At 46.0% G+C, this 22,820-nt stretch overlaps 1 protein-coding gene across 1 annotated transcript; it reads left to right on the top strand.

Moving 5' to 3' along the window:
- Nucleotides 1-559: 559 nt before the first annotated feature.
- On the top strand, nucleotides 560-22,820 carry LOC135399566 (uncharacterized). The gene is made up of 7 exons (XM_064631298.1): nucleotides 560-634; nucleotides 3,270-3,577; nucleotides 5,914-6,603; nucleotides 9,686-9,855; nucleotides 16,263-16,392; nucleotides 19,599-19,811; nucleotides 22,609-22,820. The coding sequence occupies exons 2-7, from the start codon at nucleotides 3,272-3,274 to the stop codon at nucleotides 22,744-22,746; spliced, it is 1,647 nt and encodes a 548-aa protein (XP_064487368.1). The 5' UTR covers nucleotides 560-634; nucleotides 3,270-3,271; the 3' UTR covers nucleotides 22,747-22,820.

Here is a 22,820-nt window from a genome sequence, read left to right as displayed (position 1 = left end):
CTCTCTTCTTATCCTCTCGTGAGCTTTCGCCGCGCGCCGCGCAGGTATGCGCATGCACGCGCGCCATGGCGTGTACGTGCGCCCGTGCGCAACCAATCACAAGGTTTGAGCCATTTGAGCATTTTACTTGGCGCACCATGTGGCGCACGCTATTGGCTGCGTGAAATAGTGCCATGCGTGCTGCGGAGTTCAAATTTGCACTTTACAAGTAACAATTAAAAAACAAAACAAGTGCCATGGCTTACACTGTGATGGGTTTGCAGGATACAGTGCGCAGCTATCGCCGCAGCGCCATGAATTTAATAACGAAACTATGCACTGCTACGTACCATGCTATGCATACACAAATGCACAGATGCAGCACATAACATTGTGTCACGTGCGGCTTTCGGCACGGTGGTACGCGGTACCATACCAGCGGTACGACGGCTTTCGCGTTTCAGCGCTGTAGATAGGGCTTTAGTCAGGTGGCGTCGGTAGCTTAGGTAGGTACTTGTTTAGTGAATCATCGTGCGTTGCGTAGTCAAGCAAGAGCAGTTCATCGTCAGGTGAGCACAACTATGGTTCTGGCTCATTGAAAGTAGTCACGCTTCAAGTGACCTTCGCAGCCCTACGACGCCGTCACTACTCAAAGGTTCAAGTTCAGTTCAGTCTGCTATAAGCACGTGAGGCCGTGAAGCTTGCCTCTAGAATTGCTTGAGCCACAATTTCGGCAGTTCGTTTTAGTGACCTCAGTGAAAGTGTGACGTCAAGTGCTACAGGTGCGTCCGTCCTCGGGATAGCAAAGTCGATGTGCTTCACGATAAGCTCGAGAGAAAATAACCTCGTAATTTGTTTCGGCTACGCATTTAACCTGGCACGCCAAAAGCTTCTAATGTGAGCCAGCGCATTTCATTGCATTCTGTGATCTGTATGTGCGCGGACGCCTTAGATATTTGTCATAAACATTTAACTATCTTCTCGTTTGTCAACTACAATGAGCCCTTTGCAGCACAGGGCTGCGCTGTACTCAACATTTCCCTTACACTTCAGGATTGTACTAAGCAAACATATTTATCTGACTTTTTTTTTAAAGGTGTTATACATTCTTTTAAAATGCCTCACTGTTCGTATTCTGTTACCAGCTTACATAATTTTTCTAAGTTTCAAAGCTTACATAAATGGTAATTGGGGTCACGAAACGTGGGGAAGTGTTCTGTGACGAAACCAGACAAACGCGTGGGCAGGTGCACTGCAACTGAACTAACCCCCCCGTGCCGCTCGGTTTTATTGATAATTAAGCACGATGACCGTAGCTATGGGACGCACCAGTACTGCTACAGGGGCAATGTACGACTTGTAACACGTGGTGTTTGTTAATATGACAATTTGCTTTATCACCATGACCCGCGGGAACGGCCGTGGCCATATTAGCCAACAACTTTATTGCGAGATCGTGAATGGGGAGTTTCACCACCAGGGGCGATACTCTACCCCATTGCTGGTGGTGATGTGGGGAATGAAATAATGAGCCCCTTCACAATAAGGATCGAAGACATATATGGTATCCAGAAAGGTGAAGATAGCTTTGAGGGCAGAGCGTTGGTGGGCTGGACTCGGCCAGGGACAGAGTAATTTTGTGAGAGAGAGGGTTACGAGAGTCCAGCTCGTTAAGGGATCCGGAGAGTACGGTTCGGGAAGGTTGGTAGTGTGGGAAGTGGAGAAGAATGTGCTCTAGATCTTCTTCAGCACCGCAGTGACAGCGTGGGGAGAGTCAACTTGTCTCAAGCTGTAACGCCACTGAGCTGTAAAAGCCACATCGAGTTACATTCGATGAATTAATGCAGCATCTTGACGAGAGGTGTTTCGTGGCTTGCTGAAAGCGAGCGTTGCATCAGTTCTGCTCAGCATATGGTCATGTTCAGAGGCGGAGAGTTTTCATTTTCCCGGGGGGGGGGGGGGCTTTGTTTACTAAGAAAAGAAAGGAAAGGTAAGCCAGATGGATGTCGGTTTGTTATTCCACAAAAAGTGAAAGGGGGAAGACAAAAGAGGCAAAGAAAAAAGAAAGCAAAAGGAAACAAAAAGAAGGGAAAAAAAGGAAAGAAAAATGAAGAACACAAAACTAAAGCTGAAGAATCACACACTTTGGTAGGGTCCTATGATGTATGCAGAACTGGTATAGAAATAAGAGGAAGGAAGAACAGAAAAAAAAGAAAAAAACAGAGAGAACATAAACAGTGAACATGTGCACAACTGAAGGCATTACACCTTTGAAAACTGAGTGCAAAAGGAACAAAATGCATTGAATCATCGGTGTTTGACCCGAAATGCGCGCAATATAATGAATATGGTCAACGAAATGGAGTAGCGGAAGTTGAACCCGCTCCCAACGAATATGCGTTCCGAAGATTCTACCGTTACACCTCACTGGCAGCTGCTGGTACCTTTTCAACTGCTTCGTTTCATTGATCTGATTGCTTTGGGCGAAATTCAGGGCTATGTGTTGTGTCATCCTCTGTGTTTCTTCGCCTCACCTTCTACTGTGATAATGAGTCTGGTGGGTGGATACATATTTTACAAATTGCAAGATGCATTTTTGGGGTTGGTGCCTCTTCGTTCTTTTGACCCAGGCGCGCCGAGCCCCAAAGGTTGGTGTCAGTCTCTTAGCGGGACTTCCCGAGGGAGGCGGCGCCCCCTCTAGTTCATGTTCCGAGGGGGCAAGGGCCCCCGCAGTCGGCGCCTATGGTCATGTTAACAAGTTTTGACTTTACCTTGTGTGTTATGTTTGTCCATACGGCTCTCTTTCTCATTAATTTGTATGTAATACGAACACTCACTCCCCGCTGTAATGCCCATGGGTACCCTGAGGGTAAATAAATAAAGAAATAAAATGTAATTCCAGCTGGTGTGTGTGGTCTCCAGACACTCTAGACGTGGAGATCTCCGGAGGCACTTTTAATCAGGCTGCCTAACAATGTCTAAGAAAAAAAAAAAAGATAAATAAAGAGAAGCACACACGGTTACATGTTAAGCTACACACACACACACACATAACAGAATTGATGTATGTGCGTAAATCTCTCCCACCTCAAATCTCTACGGAAGAGCTTCTGAGTGAAAATAGTGAAGTAATGAAAAGTGAAACGAGGAATTGCTATTCAAAACTCTACGGTGCACATTCTCTCAGCTGTCACTATATTTCCGAGCATTGTCAGTTTCCGGAATCCGCTGCTCGTGTTTTTCTATCGAAATATTGATGAAGGCATTTATGTTGTTTTTCTTCCGCACAGTAATGAAAAGGATGGCTAAAGGGGGATGCCATGCACAGCGCACAGTCACATTAGTCACCGGTCGCAAGAGTTTGCCAACCGGTGAGAGCACCAGTCAAGAGAGCGAATCCCCTTCGAGCAGCTCCTCGAGTCGGAATGTCAGCCTGGACGAATCAAGAGGCGGGATCCGTTGCAGCACCCCACTCTTCACCACTCATCGACGAAGCGTCAGCTTGAGGCGGATACAGCAGCAGTCCATAGTAGCAGATTACAGTTCGGACACCTCTTCGGAGGAAGAATTTTCCGACAAGTTGAGGGACATGTGCAAGGTCGGTTGCAACTGCTTCTACAGGCAGCAATCCAATTAATTACGGTTTGGCACGATGGTTAATTAACCGCTGGTAATGTGGTGAGAATGTGTTTGGGATCTGTGACATACATTAGCCGTAGAACGTTCAGAGCAAGACAGTGCAGGGGCGGATTTAAGGGTCTGTCATGGGGGGGGTTCTTAAGAAAATTTTGTGCTTTGCGGCGCAGCATCGTCCAGGAGATAGGGTTTTTACATAGGGAACACGACCGTATGGGGGGGGTCGCCCCCCCCTTAAATCTGCCCCCGATCCTTGTGACGTAGGGCCAGAAATGGGCATTAGCAATCAGCGTCTCCCACTGTTGTCTGTTCACTAAATTTGAGTCAGTTAGGTCAGTCTGGTATATTGCAAGTACATATTGCAAAGTTATCTCCAGCAACATGCATAGGGTTCTTTGTTTGAGGGCAAATCCCGATTTTTCGCCTTAGTCTCCCCCCCTCCCCGGACAACTTTTCAAGAGTTCAAGTAAAACACGATATCTACCTGAAATCCTTGCAGTCCTTCAACTTGTCCTTCTAGGTAAGCCGTCTGAAAAGTGAATCATGATATCGGCAAAGAGAGCTGTTTGTGACAGCCTATTTGTCCTCCTTTTATAATCCCCTCCAACAGGAGTCAAAGACCTGCTTTTGTGGAGCTGGGGCAAGTGTTTGAATACCATGGTCATTCACTGCCCCAGTTCCGACCGGAAATATAAAGATTCTTGTTTCTCGTCCCAGTGTCACAGCAGCGGTTTGTTTCATATGCCTTTCGTTTCACCCAAAAATTCCCCAATGACACATCAAACAGAGATCGTAGCGCCCGATTACTCCCCAAATTCTCGTGTGTAAATTGCACCCCATGTCCCCCCCCCAATCCCTGAACTTGAAAAATCATAGAACCCGAAAACGAAGAACCCTACGCATGCAGTAAGTACACTCAAAGAAAAAAAAAGGAGTAAAACGGGGAATAATTGCAGCTTCTACTCCCCTAGATTGCAATTACTCCCTATTTTAGTCCCCTAACCCAACATTTACTCCCCAGGACTGCAAATTGTCAATGAACTTCGCCAACGGTCTCCCGAATGCAACAGTCTATGTAAATATGTGCTCTTGGTCAATTTGATGGCATAAGGCTGTATAACTCTGCCAACGTAGAAATTTTCCAGCCACGCAGAGTAAGAAACAGCGCAACTTTCTTCGCAAATTGTGCCCTATGTATGGCGCAAGATTTTATATAACTCGATATACAGTCAACCCTCGATTTATGAACCCTCGATTTATGAACTCTCGATTTATGAACCCTCGATTTATGAACCCTTGATTTATGAACCTTCGATTTATGAATTCCCTCGTTTTATGAACACGAGCACGGGGAACCAAACTTTTTCCATTCATTTTTCCCTCGTTTTATGAACCTCGATATTCGAATATTGAACGGAATTTCTGGGAACCAACTAGGGGTTGCCCAGCGTTTTTGCCCTCAATTTATGAACGGATCGTTCTGAGGTCAACAGAAACCTTTAAAGGGATAATTCCGTGGTCTTATGAATGACGCCTGAACGGACAAAACGTTTTCCAGGTATTGCACCCTCGGTTCTTAACCCCTCGAAATCCGAACGACAAACGGGTTTTCGGGGGTCGCACAAGGTGCGACCAAGTGTTCTTGACCTCAGTTGATGAATAAGGTGATCGCTGTCACCCGGAGATTAATAAACGGAGGTTAAAAATCCCGGAGGAAATCCGAGACCAGTCCAGTGCGAATGTGGTGACATGTCTTCTTTCCAAGATTGACACAGCGGAAGGCATGATTCAAAGCAAAATTCAACAATTTAGTATTGCATAATAAACAGAGTGTGAATGCGCTAACGTCTGTTCTTTGTGAGATTGATACAGCAGAAGGCATGGTCAAAAGCAAAATTACACAATATATGGCATTATAAACACAATCCCAACTCGGAAATACTGTTCCATTTGCTCGATAGTACTCGGTTAACTGAATTTTCGATTTATGAATCCCTCGATTTACGAACGATTTTTCGGGGAACCGAGGGTGTTCATAAATCGAGGGTTGACTGTACCACGGTTGACGGTTTGCTTCAACGTATTTTCATGCATGCGCACGAATTATGTACCTGGGACTCTTACAACAGCGCGTGAAATGCAGTCTCCACTCTGTGACATTCATTTACTCCCGCGCATTTAGTCCCGAAAGGGACTATTTTTTAGTGGGACTATTTTTTACTCCAAAAGGAGTAAAAGTACCTTTTTTTTTTTTTTCTTAGAGTGTACTCTCACCAGGAATCCTTCTCCCTCGCGCAGTCTCAAGAAAACCTCACCTCGTCCAACATCCCCCCGCAACACTGGCGGCGCTTCCTCCCGCTCGGCTCACCCCTGAACGACGGCCTGCCGTCCTCTCAGGTCAACAGGGACTACTTCGTGAGCGACCCCCCCTGGGAGGACCACTCGTCCGACGACCAGCTGGACACGTACAAGTCGTGCCCCGACACCGGGCAGGTGAAGAGGTTCGTCAGCGACGCGTCGCCCAACCAGAAGCGCAGCCGGAGCGCGCACAGTGCGACGTCTCTGGCGAGCAGCAGTCCTTCCCTCTCGCCAGTGCTCAGGGGGGGGCTCCTGTGGAAGGGACCTAGCACCTATGCGGCAACCTACTTGCACGAGAGCGACGGTGTGTCGGGGCTGTTGGAGAACTACGCGGAAGAGGAGGGGGAAGTGACGGAAATGCAGGATCCCGCGTTGAGCGTGGCACCCGTCGTCGTGCCGGCGGAAACCACGCGGGTGACGCGGCCGTGGAGCCCGCCACAGAAGCCGTGGCCTTATTCCGTGGGAGGGGACATTGGGATGATTGACACGCACTGCCATTTGGACTTTCTCTTCAGAAAGGTCTGTTTCCAAGGCACCTTTGCGCGCTTCCGATCGATCTACGAGAGGACTTTTCCGTCGTGCTACGAAGGGTGCGTGGCCATATTCTGTAACCCTGCGTCGTTCGGTAATGTAAGTATGCCTAGCACTTGCTCAGAGAGAGACAGTTTTCCTTGTTGTGTGGGAGACAGGAAAGAGTCATGCTATCCCCCCCACCTGCAGGGGTATGTTTGTACATGCATCAAACCTCGGTATAACGAAATTTGTGGGATCGCGATTTCTTTCGTTGCGCTAAATTGGCGTAATTTGAAAAGACTTGTGCCGCGAATTTTGAAGAGGCAAGCGAGATAAATGTATATGCAGTAGAATATCTCGATTATGAGATCACACCTCCACGGACTAGTGTCCCAGTACGTAACGCATTACATTTTGCGATAAGTAGTGTGAACTAGAGCCCTGCGCAGGTGAGATTTTTTGCACCCGCATCCGACCCACATCCGCGCACACGTTATCCGCGTCCGATCCGCGTCGCAGCATACACAACAGTTTACATCCACATCCGATCCGCAAAATCCGCAAGTTTCGTAGGGCGCGTAAAGACTGCAGGAATCATATGTTGGTATAATTTCGGATGCCTCCATGCTGTCACGGAAGGACTCACGACGACAAGCAAAGATAAACCTTTCAACAAACGCGATATGGAGATACTTCTGGAACGCGTGGAACGCTACCTCGCCGGTGCTCGCGTGGTTCGAGATGCCAGAATGCCTCCTCTCCCGTCTTGGCCGTGCATGGTCAAAGGTGAACCCGAGCATGAGCTCGCGGTTGGCGCGCAATAGAAAGAAATTGCTGGTCGAAAAAATTACAGCACGCGGTATATCCGCATCCGATCCGCTACCGATTCACTGCTTTCACATCCGCGTCCGATCCGCATCCAACCTCGAGCCATCCGCGTCCGATCCGCACACCGCAGGAAGTGCTAAATTCTCATCCGCTTCCATCCGCGGATGGTGCAGGGCTCTAGTGTGAACACTTTTCTGGGTCGTTGTGAATGACGATCCTTTGCCTTGTCTACAAAGGGTGGTTGAGGAGAGAGACGGAACACAGGCACCGCACACAAGAGCACGCACTTGTCACCCTCACCTTTTGCTTATGTCTTTGGCCTTTGGGTACGTGTTGGGATCAAGTAAAAGCTGTTTTTTAGAAGACTTTTTCTTTCCTTGTATCGAGATGCGGGTGCTTCAAATTCTTTTGCTCTTGTTGGAGTTAAAATGCATTGTTCGCTATGGCTGCCTTATGGGGAATGTCAGTTTTTTTGTTTTAACGAGGTTTGACTGTATATAAAGGATGTTCGGCGGGAAAGTGTTATTTAATTCTGAAATATAGGTTTCCTGGACGATGGTAGTTTTCTTGGCCTGTTTCAAGTGTTGTTAACAAAATTAGTTTAATTGATGTGTGACATGAGTGCCAATTGTGTGGCAAAAAGCTTTGCGATATCGCCCAGGGTGTTGCAGTTTACTCATGCTATTATCGTGCAGCCTACTTTGAAGAACACTTTCTCGTTACTAATGTTAGTTTTGAGCACAGGTGCTGCTTTTGCGTGTGGGTTATATGGCCAGGTAGACGTTCTGTCGAACTGAGTATGTAATTAACACGTGCCTGATCACCTAAATTAACTTTTTAAATAGGTGTTCCCGAGGAAACGTGACATAGCAGAATTGCAGCCAGTGATTATTTAATGCCACCTTCCTTTTTGTTTTAATCATGGAACGAGCATGTACTTTGAATTATCCATAACCAAATTTTGCTATGCAAAGCCAAAGCTGAAACCAAGCGCATCAAGAGTGTTGGAAAGATGTGACATCAGCATTGATGGCTTACCTGGGCCACACCTACTCCAAACAGCCCCAAAGCACATTGCCTTCGGACGTGGGATGGGCGTTGTCCTTCCCGCGTCCGTTCACGACATGCTTGTTTCTGTGTTGCCTCATTTGCGTAGCAATATTTGGTAATGCATATCTCAAAGTACTCGCTCATTAAATTTCCAAAAAGGAGGCTAGCTTTAAATATTGACTCTTAATAAATTTCAGGTAATTATTAAGTCACCTGGTGGTTACATACTGTAATTTCATGCATATTAGCCACAGCGCAGTTTTTGTTTTGTTTTTTTTGTTTTTCGTACGGCTGCTTTGAGGCTTATCCACCGTTGTGGCTTATCTGATGACTATCTTTTCCCTGGTATTTTTCCCATACGCTGGTTTTAACAAAAGGGCCACACAGTCTCTCTGGAACAGCACCGCCCTGCCAATGTACGAACAATGCGTGACAGGGGCACGTGCCCATTCGAATAGATTGATCTTCCTGATTGATTGATCTTCTTCGAATAGATTGATCTATTCCTCCAAGCAGCATTAACGAAAGTGGGGACAGTGATTCATGTCTCCTGGAAGGCCATTAACCCTTCGATCCACGAAGTACACACAACAGGGGCACAATATGATCTTAGTTGAACACTAGAACTGACCCCCTGTGTTGTACTCCATGACGACCTCGGAGTGTGGGCCACAGGGTTTATGGCCTTCTCTATGGTCTCCTTTGTCGCACAAATCAGTCGCGTCGTATCGCCCGCGGCTTATCTGCCAGAAAATTTTCAGAACGCTCCTGAAAACGGGTCCTGCAGCTTATCTGTGGTGCGGCTTATGCACGTGAAATTACGGTACTCTCCTTGACAGAATGTCTGCAGGAAAAAAATCCCTTGTCCTGAAGAAAGCCGAGTATCATTTTGTGCTCCTGTGCATGCATGTGTACTATGTGCATGCATATAACAACACTATTTTCTCGCATGTTACGTTATGTTGCTTCGAAGCGGAATCCTTCCCGTGTGCTTCACTCTATTCACCTCGAACAGCCAACATAAGACATCTTATATTGCGGACCATTTCAGAAGAACGTCCACATTAGTGCCTCACGATTAATGTATTTTTCCTTTGGCTGTGCCACAAGTTAACAAGTATTCTGCTAATTCCAATCAGCATTCTAGTTAGCCTTTGTATCTTGGCGTGTAGACATTTCTGTGCAGGGATTGCAAGCTAAGACAGGGTTACAAAACTGTGGCACCCAGAAACATAATTTTAGCGTATTCCCAACTTTTGGTGCGCAGGGCCTTCTCCATCCCTTTTCTGCATTTACCATTGCCCATGTTGTTTAATGACAGCCCCTCGTGTGGAAGAACCTGTTGAAAGAGGATGGCGTGTGGGGTTCCTTCGGTTGCCACCCGCACATGGCGCAAGAGTACACAGAAGAGACAGATGAGCACCTCATTCAAGCCCTCCAACATCCTAAAGTGGTTGCCCTGGGGGAAATAGGCTTAGATTACTCCCACAAGTAAGTTCTGTCGTCTTTCTTCCTGATAATAGGGGGTCGATCCTCGTTTTCTTATCCGTGGCCTCCTGTACGCAACTCTATATATGTCTGTGTTGTTGTCTATCTTGAACTGCATTTGGCAGTAGTGTTATGTTTGGCCTAATACATTGGTGTATGTTGCTAACCTTGGGATTGAAATGTGTAGATATAAAGACCTGTAACCTTGAGAACAAGCGTTCTTTCGCTCCGGCGATACCACAGTGGCGACGATGGGAGCTGATTACCCCGACATGTTTATTGCTCCGGGTGTTATCTCGCCTGCTTTCTGCTAAGGATGACTCGTTCTGCTGGATTTCCGGCCCCCTCCGCCATTTTTGCCTACACCACAGGCACACCCGCAGTGCCATGGCCGCAGTGGAAAAAAGTCTTCGTGAATTATTTGGAAGTAGTGGGAGGAGATGCTTTTCCTGCGAAGTGCCGTAAAGCAACCCTGCTAAATTCTCTTGGGGGTCGAAGGACAGCGCATTTTCTACGGCCTCCTGCCAGACACGAGCCCACTGCCGCTACCTACAGCTTCGAGGTCAGATGACGCAAAGAAAGCGGACTCAACTCTCGCCGACCATGACGTTGCATTACGTGCCCTGGACAAACATTTTATTGTGACAACGAATCAGCCCGTCGAGCGGCACCGGTTTCGCAGTCGTCGGCAGCTACCTGGTGAGCCAATGGCGGGATTTCATTACGAGCCTCCGCGAGCTAGCTTCGTCCTGTAGCTACGGCACGGCAACGGGGATGATGCAATTCGTGACCAACTAGTCGAAGGCACTACATCGCGACAACTTCGAGAACGACTTCTGTGCGAAGGAACGTCTTTGACTCTGGGCCGTGCTATCGAAATTGGTATTCATCAAGAGATGACGAAGCGAGAGCTGGAAATATTCGACAGCAAGGAAGTACAAAGAGTGAACACACAGAGGAAGCACCATGACTACAAGCAGCGGGACGGTACGAACAAGCCGAGAGCAATATGTTATCATTGCGGATCAACGTCGCATTTGGCAAACAACGAAAAATGCCCCGCAAGACAGCAGCGTTGCAGGAAATGCCACAAGCTTGGGCACTTCCAGGTGACGTGCCAATCGCGTAAAAATGCAAATGACAGGAACGTGCGCTATTGCCACAGCGAAGATACGGCAGCAAAGGATTACGAGATACTCAAGGTGAATGAGGACAGTCTATCAGCAGGGAGTGACTTTTTCGGGTTAAACCCGATTCCACCCGATTATTCCCCCCGGAACTGACCTCCGACCAATTCGGGTTAAACCCGATTTCTCCCCGAATTTAAGTCACTATGAAATCCTCAAGTGACGTTTCCACTGAAGACGAACAAAGATCGTCACGTGTAGCACATGTAAGGATGGGTCACTTGCCTTTGGGAATTACCGCTGGAAGGTCACGATCCTGTAAAAAAAAGAGAGAGAAAGAGATTAGGAATGGACTTAATAGACAAGAGGAGAAACAAAAACACCCGAATGCACAATTATCACCCAATTTCTCCCCGAATTACAGATTTTAAAATAGTGCCCGATTTTTACCCCCCGAATCTGAGAAAGGCATTTAACCAGAAAAGGTCACTCCCGAACTATCAAATGGCGGAATCTACGTCAACGTCATTATTTCGGGAACTACGATGAACCTTTTGGTAGATACGGTCTCTACCGTATCGCTCGTACCGGAAAACGCTTACAAGGAAGCCTTATCTCAAAAGTTCACGTTATCGCCTGCTAACGTGAATCTCCTGGATACTCCAGACAACAAATAGGATTGAAAGGATATAGGAGTGAAAGGATGTTTTCTCGCACCGGTGGAATACCATGGCCACAATACCTCCGTTTTATCTTACGTTGTGCAAAGAGGAACTGCGCTCTTGGGACTGGACGCTATTAGTAACCTGGGATCATTCAGGGATCAACAATGACCTGCTATGAGACCTTCTCGGCGACTACCTTCTCCTCCTGAACTACAGGAACAGTTTGCGGGTGTTTTCACTGGAACTCTCGGACATGTGAAGGGTTACAAACATCGGGTGAAGTTCAGAAAGTCCGTTAAGCCAGTCGCTGCGAAACTTCGACGGCTACCACTCGCACTCTGAGATGAGGTCTCGCGAGAGCTGAGACGTCTGGAAAGAGAAGACATCGTCGAGCGTGTAAGTGCTTCTGAATGGATTTCGCCAATCGTGGTAGTGCGGAAGCGGGACAATTCATTACGACTCTATGTCGACCTCCGTGAACCCAACAGAGCGATCGTTGTAGACGCATTCCCGTTACCACACGTGGAAGAACTTTTGCACCAATTGTCCGGAGCAGCGTGGTTCTCCAAGTTAGACTTGGCTTCCGCATATCATCAGCTACAGCTAACGCCTGAGAGTCTCGAGATCACTGCTTTGATAACGCACGACGGACTACTTCGCTTTAAACGGGTACGTTTCGGCCTCGCGTCCGCACCTGCAACATTTCAGAGAACGATGACATCCATCCTGCAGGAATAATGCAAGGGAGTGTTGTGCTACATCGACGATATTATTGTCTTTGGCAAATCAAGAGCGGAGCAGACCGAGAACATGTCCTTGAAAGGATCTCGTCAGCGGGCTTGAAGCTGAATCTGAAGTGCATCTTTGAAGTGAAGGAACTATCATTCTTGGGACGCACTATTTCTGGAGGAAGGTGTAAAGCCCTTATCATCGAACGTGGATGCAATCAAGTTTGCGCCGGTGCCGAAGGACTCGGCAGCACTCCGTTCCTTTTTTGGCGGCTATTATGCGAGATTTATTTCTCATCTTGGCGGACAAAGTCGAGCCTCTTCGAAAGTTGTTACGTCAAGGTAGCCAGTTCACCTAGAACGAAAGTGCGCAAAAAAGCTTCCAGGAAATTAAGGACCTAGTGGCAACGTGCAGAGCCATAAAGACGTTCGACCCGAACTTGCCGGTCGTCGTGACCACTGATGCCTCCGACTGTGGCCAGGGAGCCGTGTTACAGCAACGAAGTGAAGAAGGGTTACAGACTGTTGCCTTTGCATCTCGGACGCTTTCTTGCGCTGAACGTAAGTACTCCGTCGGAGAAAAAGAGGCATTGGCGCGCCTATTTGCGTGCGAACAATGGCGCGTGTACCTGTGGGGAAGACGATTTTTACTACAAACTGACCACCAAGCATTGGTAACCTTGTTATCATCTGGAGGATCCGGCCTGCGACCATTCCGCATTTCGAGGTGGACAGCGAGACTGCTATACTAGCGTGGATCTGATAACGTGGTAGCAGACGCACTTTCGAGACTACCTGCTTCAGCTACGCAAGCTCCCAATCTTGAAGAAGAAATTGTAGCTACAATATCCGCATGCATTTCCAAAAACGAGGTGCAGAAGAGCGCTGAAGATGATCCTGTACTTCGGGAAGTACCGGAATTTGTGACTACCGGGTGGCCAGGAAAGAAAGAAGTGATGAAGGAGCTATGGCCATTTTACCATGTCAAAAACTGAACTGTCTGTAGTGGACGGCCTCTTGCTCAGGAGGGACAACAAAGTTGTTATACCAGAAGCGTTGACTTCAACGTTTGTGGAATTTGCTCACGACAGTCACCAAGGGATCGTGCGAACTAAGCAAAGACTACGTAACAATTTTTGGTGGCCGAAAATGGATAGCCAAGTAGAAGCTGCGGTGCAAAATTATCTGGTGTGTCAGTCGTGCGACAAAACGGCCAAGCCATCATTTACGCCGATGCAACCCGTCCCTTTCCCAGAGGAGTCATGGGAGCAAGTAGCCATGGACAGCGTGCATTTCACAACGCTCTTCCAGGCTGCAAGTTTGCAGTAACCCTCGTCGACTACCATTTGAAGCGGCCAGAAGTGGGCTTTACGGATTCTGTCACCTCTCGTACAGTTACGGACTTTCTTCTGGCTGTATTCAGCAGGGAAGGCTACTCTGCGACCGTGGTGACTGACAATGGACCCCAATTCAAGTCCAGAGAGTTCGAAAACTTCTTATCAGAGAGGGGTATCAGGCACAATCATCCTCGCTCTACTACCCACAGGCGAACGACCTCGTTGAGAGGTTTAATAGAGTACTAAAGAATTTTGTTCAAATTGCCCTTCTGGAGAGAAGACCGTTGAAAAGCGCCGTTCTCAACTACCTTGCCTCATATAGATGTACCCCACATGCTACAACTGGTACCTCCCCTGCCATGTTGCTATACGGATGGCAGCCAAGGACGAAAGTTGACATTGTAGGCCTACCATTCAGGCGCCTTGTCATACACAAGTCTTCTAAAAATTGTCAAGAAGAAAGGGGTTGGAACGTCTGTCCTCGAAGATAGGCGTACCTGGAACGCACCAAAGTTGGCTGCTGCTTCACACATGCCGCAACCAATGGAACAAGACCGTACGGGGCCCCATCGGCAAAACGTCCGACCATCACATTATCTACGATCACAGAAACAGTCCAGCGGTGCCGCGCTTCCGCCGGAAAGGGAGGAACGTATGCCAAGCAGTCCAAGCGAGCCTTCGGCAACAGCCCCAGCAGCGGAGACAACAGCCGAGGCGTTACCTCCAGATAGCGAGGGCGAAGTAGAAGACGTGGACCCTGGTGCACGTAGCACTTCTGCTGGGAGAGCCTCAGGAGCGCGTAATCGGTGCCCGCCTACTCGGATGAAGGACTATGTGACGCAGTGACGGACTTTGTGTTTTTGGACTTTTTTTTTTTATAAGACAGGGGGGATGTTATGTTTGGCCTAATACTTGGGTGTATGTTGCTAACCTTGGAGTTGAAATGTGTAGATATAAAAACCTGTAACCTTGAGAACAAGCATTCTTTCGGTTGGCACTGCTTGCGTGCGTCTCATGCTTCTTTCGCTCCGGCGATACCACAAGTAGGCCACTTTTTTTCATATGCTTAAAATTGTCGCTGAAGCTTTATAAAACCGCTAATAACCGGCGCATTGAAACATAAAGAACGTGCATAGGTATGAGTAGGCAAACAGCTACCCTTCTGGACCTTTAAATAGGAATGTTGACCAGCAAAGTTGTAAGCCAGGAACAAACAACATGAACTTTCCTTACATGATCCAAGGTCTACAATTGCTTGGATTCATTGGGGCTTGTCAGAGCAAACACAAACTCGCGTAAAAGGATAGCTATTACGGTATCCTTGCTGATGGCTATTATGCTGAATTTAGTGCTGTCATGTGTCAGTGATTGACCTGCATCAAGCCACATCTAAGCTATAAATCATTATGTCGAAGATGGACGACAGAGAGAGAGAGAAACAAAAATGTTTACCCTGGCTTGTGTCATTTCAGAAATGTATTTTTTAGCAGTTACCATGAACCTCTTTCACTGTAACACTTTCCATCCCTCCCATTACAGGTGCACTAAAATGCAAAAACAACTAGTTTTCAAATGAAAAAGTTCGAGTGTCAACAATCGCTACACAAACTGAGTTATTTTACGTAGCGCTACTGTTTGTCACAAAGGCGCCCATTTAATATCTACGAAAAATGCTGTCGTTGGCAGCGGCAAAGCTGATCCTGAAGATGCAGGAACGGCAGCAATCAATACGGCAATAGGACATGTGCTCGAGATCCTGCCCGATGTCCGTCTGTGGTCTCGTACACATACGCCACTTCGTAACCACTGCTGCATTTTAAAAAATAACTTTCTTAATTGCCATTGGTTAGATTGATGAGAAATTTTCTGATGCAACAAATTATCTGTAGATCTCACCAGCAGGTGCCAGACACCAACATTATTTTGTTCTACCAGTGGGGCACACATATCTCGTAGTGCAACTTTCCGATGCAGCAAAGCAGTGGTACCACCGGCCTCGGTGGCTCAGTCGGTAGCGTGTTCGCCTTCTGATCCCGAGATCGCGGGTTCGAACCCGGCCGAGGACGCCAGCAACTTGGTGGCAGGGTACAAGTTGCTTAGACACGCCGTCTTCCGCGAGGGACGTTAAATACGGGGTGCCGTGTGATGAGCTTTCATCGCACGTTAAAGAACCCCCAGGTGGGCAAAAGCAATCCACAGACCGACCGCTGTGGCGTCGCTCATGATCTCAGTTGTCTCGCGACGTAAACACCCAATTATTAATTAATTAAAGCAGTGGTACTGGGAGAAGAAAGAGTTTGGTGCGATTATGATCGTAATTTCATAACTGAATAGAAATTTTTGGGTAATGATGCCCACAATGAAATGAACACAGCCTTTAACATAATTTTAAATTAACGTGTGGTGGCATTTTAGTACCCCTTTATTTAGGGCCTCAATTTTTGATGATTTTTGAGAAATTGTGCACGTCGACACATCCGCGGTTGACTGTAACATGTCAGAAAGGATCGCACTTGGTGCCAGTGAGAGTGGTATGTGTGGTTTTCTCTTCAGAAATTCATGCAACCACGACGTACAGAAATCGGTATTCAGGAGACAGCTGTGCTTGGCCCTCCAGTTTCAACTGCCCATAGTCATCCACTGCAGGGATGCCATGCCTGATACCCTGAATATACTCAGAGAGGTAGGTTGCTCTTATAGTCTGGTTCAGGCGCGAGTGGGTGTCTAACAAAAAAGATACTGCCTGATTATGACTGTAGAAGAGGCACCCAGCGATGTATCGACTGATCGTAATAATTAGGGGTGTAAGAATATTAGAGTTCTCGAATTCAAATCGAATATCAATCACCCAATATCTGGATTTCCGAATATTCGACTATTTGCCAAATGTTTACGGTACCTCTCGAAAGTGGGCTTCACCTGACGCTTCCGTACACGAGGTAAAGCCTGCTTTACAATATTGAAGCCTGCGGTACCAGATTGTCCGTGCTGCAGGACCAACACAGACAGATCGTAGTTTAGCTTCAGGCAACGTTAGCCCAAGTTTATTGTGCAGAGTTTGCCTGAGGAAGCGGCTGGGTCCCTCCTGTGTGCAGTTTAGCGGTGACAGTGGGGGATTTTGATTTGATGTCTGGGAGGTTGCCTTTACATAATTAGAACTCTTAAATAATTCCTACAGCCCATGGACAAACGATGGGTGTCTTAAAGATGTCCTTTGCGTTCAAATTTCAGCAATGTAACTTCCCCAGGCAAGACATACACACCCCAGCAAAGAAGCAGGAAGTTATTCACGTTAAAGCTGAGGAAGGATGCCAATTTGTTTGTTTTACGAGTGACCTACGGATGTTCAGAAAAAAAATTTCAGCCTCGTCTGTGTAAAATGCCACTGTTTGATATCAAATTATGAAATCAAGGTAATTACCCCAGTATGTACAGCTTGGGACAAAAGTTTACGGAGCACCGGGGTGTTGAATTTCTCCATTTGGGCGACACCCTAGCAGTAAACTGGGGCGCACGCATGTTCAGAGAGATGGATAGAATAGCCGGTCACACGTTTCCTATTCTATGTCTTCTAGATAGGTAGCAGAGGGCCGCTGTGATGAAGAAAGACGCCAGTGCCATGTTCTGTAATCTTTTGTCCCAAGCTGTACTCACCCGAAAAGCAGGAAATGCTCTCACGTAACTTTAAAGGGTAGGGACTTCCCACGGAAGAATTACATATATCTCTTGTGACAGTTAATGCCACAAAGATTACACTAAAGCCGTGGTTCTCAACTTTTGTTATTTGAGGGAACCCATGATCGTGCCAGCACAACCTTAACAACCTATTATAGTGGGGCAACTGTGTAGAAGTGGGCGAGCGAACAACATAGTTCAAATATAATTAAATATTTAGATATTTAATGAAATAAAAATAAATATGTATATATATATATATAAATAAATTTATACAAAAAAATTGAATATTTTTAATGAAATAAAAATAAATAAAACATTATTTATTACTTATTTACTATATTTAATACTTACAATTAAAAAATTATTGAATTGTTTAGTTATAATTTATTTAATTTTTTATTGTTTCGTCGTTAGCCGGATTCATTCGACTGTTTCACAACACCCTGCAGATGGTGCATTGTGAGTTGTCACTGATGCTTGTACATCCTATGTACACATGCAGGCAGGAGAGTAGCTCGTAAGTTTCTTTGAAGTGGCTCAGACTTTTCAAGTGCTTGTAATGCTTTCGAAACACAAGAGAAAAGCAAAAGCGTGGAGAAATTGTCGGGTTTAGCTGCTTGTAGAGTCAATCAATCAATCAAATAGAGTTTATTGTTGATCAAACAAAAATGCATACAGTGAATATACAGATAGAGGTCCTATAGTTAAAAACTAGTTTCAGGACCTCCTATTATTAACACAACTTGAACAGCAAGCAACAGAGGAGGCGTACCAAATGAGAATTTTAAGAATGTACATGCGTACTAAAGAAGGTGAGTTTGAAGAAAACATAGTAAGGCAGCCGTGAACGCTGGAAAGTTTGTGATGCTCCTAATGTGTAATGGTAATGAGTTCCATGTTTTAGCAGAGTAGTTAGTGAACATAAAATCACCATAATTTGTTCTGGATGTTTGAAGTGATAAATAATGTTGCAATGAGGCGCGAGTCAATGTCCGTCTTTGCAATGATCATCAGCCACTGCAACCTGGTCCTGCGATCTCTACGTCAGTCGCAATGCTAAAGACCAAATGTCTTGCACAGACCCATAACAAGGCTGTCCGAAGCAAGCCTTGGTAGGCGGCGCTGAACAGTGCGCTGAAGAAGTTTGCGGAACCTCACTACAGCCCTTGCGGAACAAGCCTTGGTAGGCGGCGCTGAACAGTGCGCTGAAGAAGTTTGCGGAACCTCACTACAGCCCTTGCGGAACCTCGGTTGTTGAAGCACTGCACTAAAGCCATGGGCTAGAAATTGCAAACTTTTAATGCAAAAAATATGTATTGTAAACTTTGCACGACTATACGATATTTTTTCCTCCATTACATTCGTTATTTGATTCTGCGTTGATTATTTGATTCGCATGCCCCCTAGTAATGATGTTAATACATATTAATGAAGCCCAGTAGAAATTCGCTGATTTGTACTCGCTTAATTCGAAACCTCGATTACTTGGGGACAGGCAACAAACATCTATAAGAAGTAGATGCAGGTTTTTTAGCCGCAACAGAGCTTCCTTGTTGCTTGAGTGGTGGCACCACCATAGAATTTGATGCATGTACGTCGCTTTCGCTTGTAGCATGTTATGGGATCCGGGCTTAACTGAGTTCCAAATAAGCGAGACGTCACTGTGTATAGAGCTTTGGAGTGTTTATTTTTCTGTATGTGCACTTTCTGGCTTTGCAGTAGGCCTCCATAGGCATTGCTAACACTGTGGAACACTGATGTCTCACAGAAACACACTGTCTGTGCTCACCCGTTACTACTGACGTCAGCATACAGTAAAACTGCTGGATATTTGTGTCAGCACGTTCCCCAGAGCGAATATTTTGGCAGCTATATATGGAGAGGAATTCTGAGTATCGGCACGGATACTTTGGAACAAAACGGTATTTAAACGTTCTTTTGAGTGTCGAGTTCAAACTCTTTCCTCGTGTAATTAACACACCCTTGCTACGTATTTAGGTGTGAATTATATTAGTGATTGCAGTATTTGGATACAAGATGGCATACAGGTAATGCTGTTCTAGCTTCCCATTGCCCGTAGCTTCCCGTTGCAGCGGAAAATATTCTCAGTGCTGACAAGAGCAGCATTTTGCGTGTGCTTCTTTTTTTCATTGTTTTTCTTTTCTACCTAGACCTAGGAGAAAGTGTAGCCCATACTTCTTGCGACTGCAGGTGATCCCCAGAAACCATCCTGTGCACCGTCACTGCTTCACAGGATCATGGGCGGAAGCTGAGATGTGGCTGGATGCATTTCCCATGCTCTTCCTGGGTCTCACCCCCCTGGTGTCTTACGCCTACAACGACGACCTGCGGGAAGCAGCCAGGCGTATTCCATTGGAAAGAGTTCTGCTGGAAACAGATGCTCCCTACTTCCTGCCAAGATCGGTGTGTCATTGTCAGCGATGTGTATACGTTTTACCTCTGCACAAGGACGCCGTAGCTGCGTTGTTGTTGAGCTTCATTGCGCAACCTCCTCAACAGTCCAATCCCATGGAGCAGTGATTCCCAAACTGCAGTGATGGCCAGTAGTTAACTACATGTAGTTAAACTACTAGTTAAACTACCTGATTGTAGTTAAAAAGTAGTTATCAACTACTTGCAGAAATGTAGTGGCAACTACTAGTTAAACTACTATTTTAAGTTGTTAACTACAGTAGTTAGGTTACTGAACGAGCCAACTACTTCCGATTGTGCCGCAAGGTTTACGGCGCAATTGTGCTTCCGACTTTTACCTTGAGCTACTTGTTTGATGAGAACGGAGGTGCAGAGCAATTGTGTCGTGCATGTGTACTAAATCTTCACTTTTAATGCTTGTCTAGTGAAGCCTCATTTGCTATGAAATAATTCTGCAACTTAGTTTATCGCGTAGGCACAGAAAGAATCCCGCCGCAAGCTTTGTATTTGGCGATCGTAGCAATGGCTTGAGCCAAGATTTATTATTGCTTGTGATTCATATTTAGGTGTCCAAGAACACTACAAGGGATTGGTGTTGGTGGACAACGTTAAGTAGTTATATATGTAGTTAAACTACATTGCAGTAGTTAAAAAAGTAGTTTTAACTACTCCCCTGAAAAGCAGTTGAACTACTAGTTAAACTACTCAATCACAAAGTAGTTAGTAGTTATAGTTAAACTACTGTAGAAGTAGTTAAGTGGCCATCACTGCCAAACTGTGAGACCCCCCTCGGAATGTGTCGCGGCTCTCAGCGGTGTCGCGACACATTCCGAGGGGGTCTCGAAGCGGCCTACATACCGTATTTTCTCGAATATAAGACGACCCCCCGAGTTTAGGGTACACGAATTTGGATAAAAAGTGAACAGGGATTGGGAGGATTGTTTATCACCACTTTCTGCACTACAGTGTTCTTCGTTGCTAACTGCACACAGCTCATTGTCCTCCGTTGCGTCCAAAAAGTTAGACAAACGTCTACAACGTCGTCAGGCACATTGCACTGAGTGTCCAAAATTCACTGCGCTGGCGCCAAGTTATCTGCTTCCTCAATTTTGTACTCGCCACCGGTAATAGAGAATCTACAGAGAGGCATACGCAAAGAACACTGGTGAAGTGAAGCCCGGTCTTGCCGGACCGCTCTTCCGGGGAGTAGTACCGAACCACCCAAAGGATAATATTCATTTTTATCTAGTTATCTGTGCCACTTGGGGATGAGAAATTGTGGCCACTGAAACGTTATGGATTGATGTCACACTGTTACGTGCGGAGTCTTTACATTTACACTGTTGCAACATTTACACAGTTATCAACTTATATTGCCAGTATATTCACAAATCTACTAAGACAAGTTAAAGGTAGAGCATCCACATTTTAGCTAGGCCTTTGTGCAACCAGTTGGAAGAGGTGCAATGTGGGACAGATAAAAAATCTGAGCGAAGACACACAACGGAAAACTGAAATAATGTTCCATTGAAATGTATTTGTTTTTTTTTTTGCAGCATTTGCCAATGGCATCACCTAAGAAATCTGAAAAATTCAGTATAGTTTGCCAGCCCGAAAAATTGGTTGTCAACTCTAGTCACTGATGCACAAGTTTTACAGCGACAGCTGTAGCAAATGCGGAGTTAGGCATTTGATAGCGTGCATGCGCAGTATGTCCCAGATATTGCGGAGTGGTGAGTCATGAAAGAAGTGTGCTGCAAAGGTGGCGTGAATGACATTGGATATCGCTCGAATGGAAAGCAAAAGGCGCTACGGGCTTAATGCTCATCTTTTTTGTTATATACCATACCATGCGATAAGTGCCGGGCTTCCGTGGCTATCACAAACTCCTGTACGATCACCAGTAGTGTCGTTTATTTCAAATTCCAGCCTACCAAAGTAGTATTCACGTGCCGTAGTGTGACAGGGGTAGGGGACAGTGTAGGGGTTACGGCCAACTTAAATAAATAACAATCACAAACGGTATGTCCAGTTCAATATCTGGGCCCTAGGCCTTTCGCCAGGATGGCTACGCTGAGGACGGTTTTGTACTGGCAATAAACATTCATTCAAAAAAGATTGTAAATATTCCTAAACATCTGGTTTGAGTTGAAATGTCTTTGTAAGAGATAATTTTGAAATATTAACATATTATATCTCAATAACTCTGAGAAAAGAATCTTGTTAAAGTCTGCCCACAATGCTTATCAACAACTGCTGGCTTTAGACCCTTAATTTAGTTAGTGTGGCAGCCTGCATTACAGATTTTGCTCACTTCAGATAAAAACACTGCCATTAAAATGTGCCCAAAAAATTCAGAGTAGCTCTGCAACCTGTGGTACTCGCAGCTGAAATACAGCTGTCGCTGTATTCAGCCTGACCTGTGGTACTCGCAGCTGAAATACAGCTGTCGCTGTATTTCAGCTGCGAGTACCACAGGTTGCAGAGCTACTCTGAATTTTTTGGGCACATTTTAATGGCAGTGTTTTTCTCATCTGAAGTGAGCAAAGTCTGTAATGCAGGCTGCCACACTAACTAAATTAAAGGTCTAAAGCCAGCAGTTCGCTGAAACTCGGCGAGTGCTGGTGTATCGGGAATCGAAATTGCGCTTATCTGATTGCAGGTCAGCTGTGTAACTGGTGCGTAATTCATTGGTGCGCAAAAGAGCGATGGATATTTACTTAAGAACAAGTGCCAACTGACAACTCACATTTAGACCGCTATTTTAATCTGGGTCTCTGTTTAACAGGAAATTGGCAACGTGCCACACTCTCATCCAGGCATGGCGATTCATGTGGCCACAGCATTAGCCTTCTTGAAGAACGTTCCACTCGAAACAGTTTTGAAAGCAGTGCGAGAGAATGCGCATCGCATGTATGGCATTTGATGTCACCACCATAAAGCATTAACTTGAGTGTACATACAGGAATCTCCTGTGAACAAATAAAATGTTGAAACATG

The sequence above is a fragment of the Ornithodoros turicata genome, chromosome 7, assembly GCF_037126465.1.
Source record: "Ornithodoros turicata isolate Travis chromosome 7, ASM3712646v1, whole genome shotgun sequence".
In the NCBI taxonomy this organism is placed as follows: domain Eukaryota; kingdom Metazoa; phylum Arthropoda; class Arachnida; order Ixodida; family Argasidae; genus Ornithodoros; species Ornithodoros turicata.
Note: the sequence above shows the minus strand (reverse complement) of the source record. Positions and strands in the feature narration are given on the sequence as shown.

Bases quoted from the DNA above. Each gene is read 5' to 3' on its own strand.
- LOC135399566 (XM_064631298.1), top strand. From the start codon at position 3,272: ATGAAAAGGATGGCTAAAGGGGGATGCCATGCACAGCGCACAGTCACA. The intron at 9,856-16,262 runs GTAAGTTCTGTC...TTTTCTCTTCAG, and splicing joins GGCTTAGATTACTCCCACAA to AAATTCATGCAACCACGACG. The intron at 16,393-19,598 runs GTAGGTTGCTCT...TTGCGACTGCAG, and splicing joins CCCTGAATATACTCAGAGAG to GTGATCCCCAGAAACCATCC.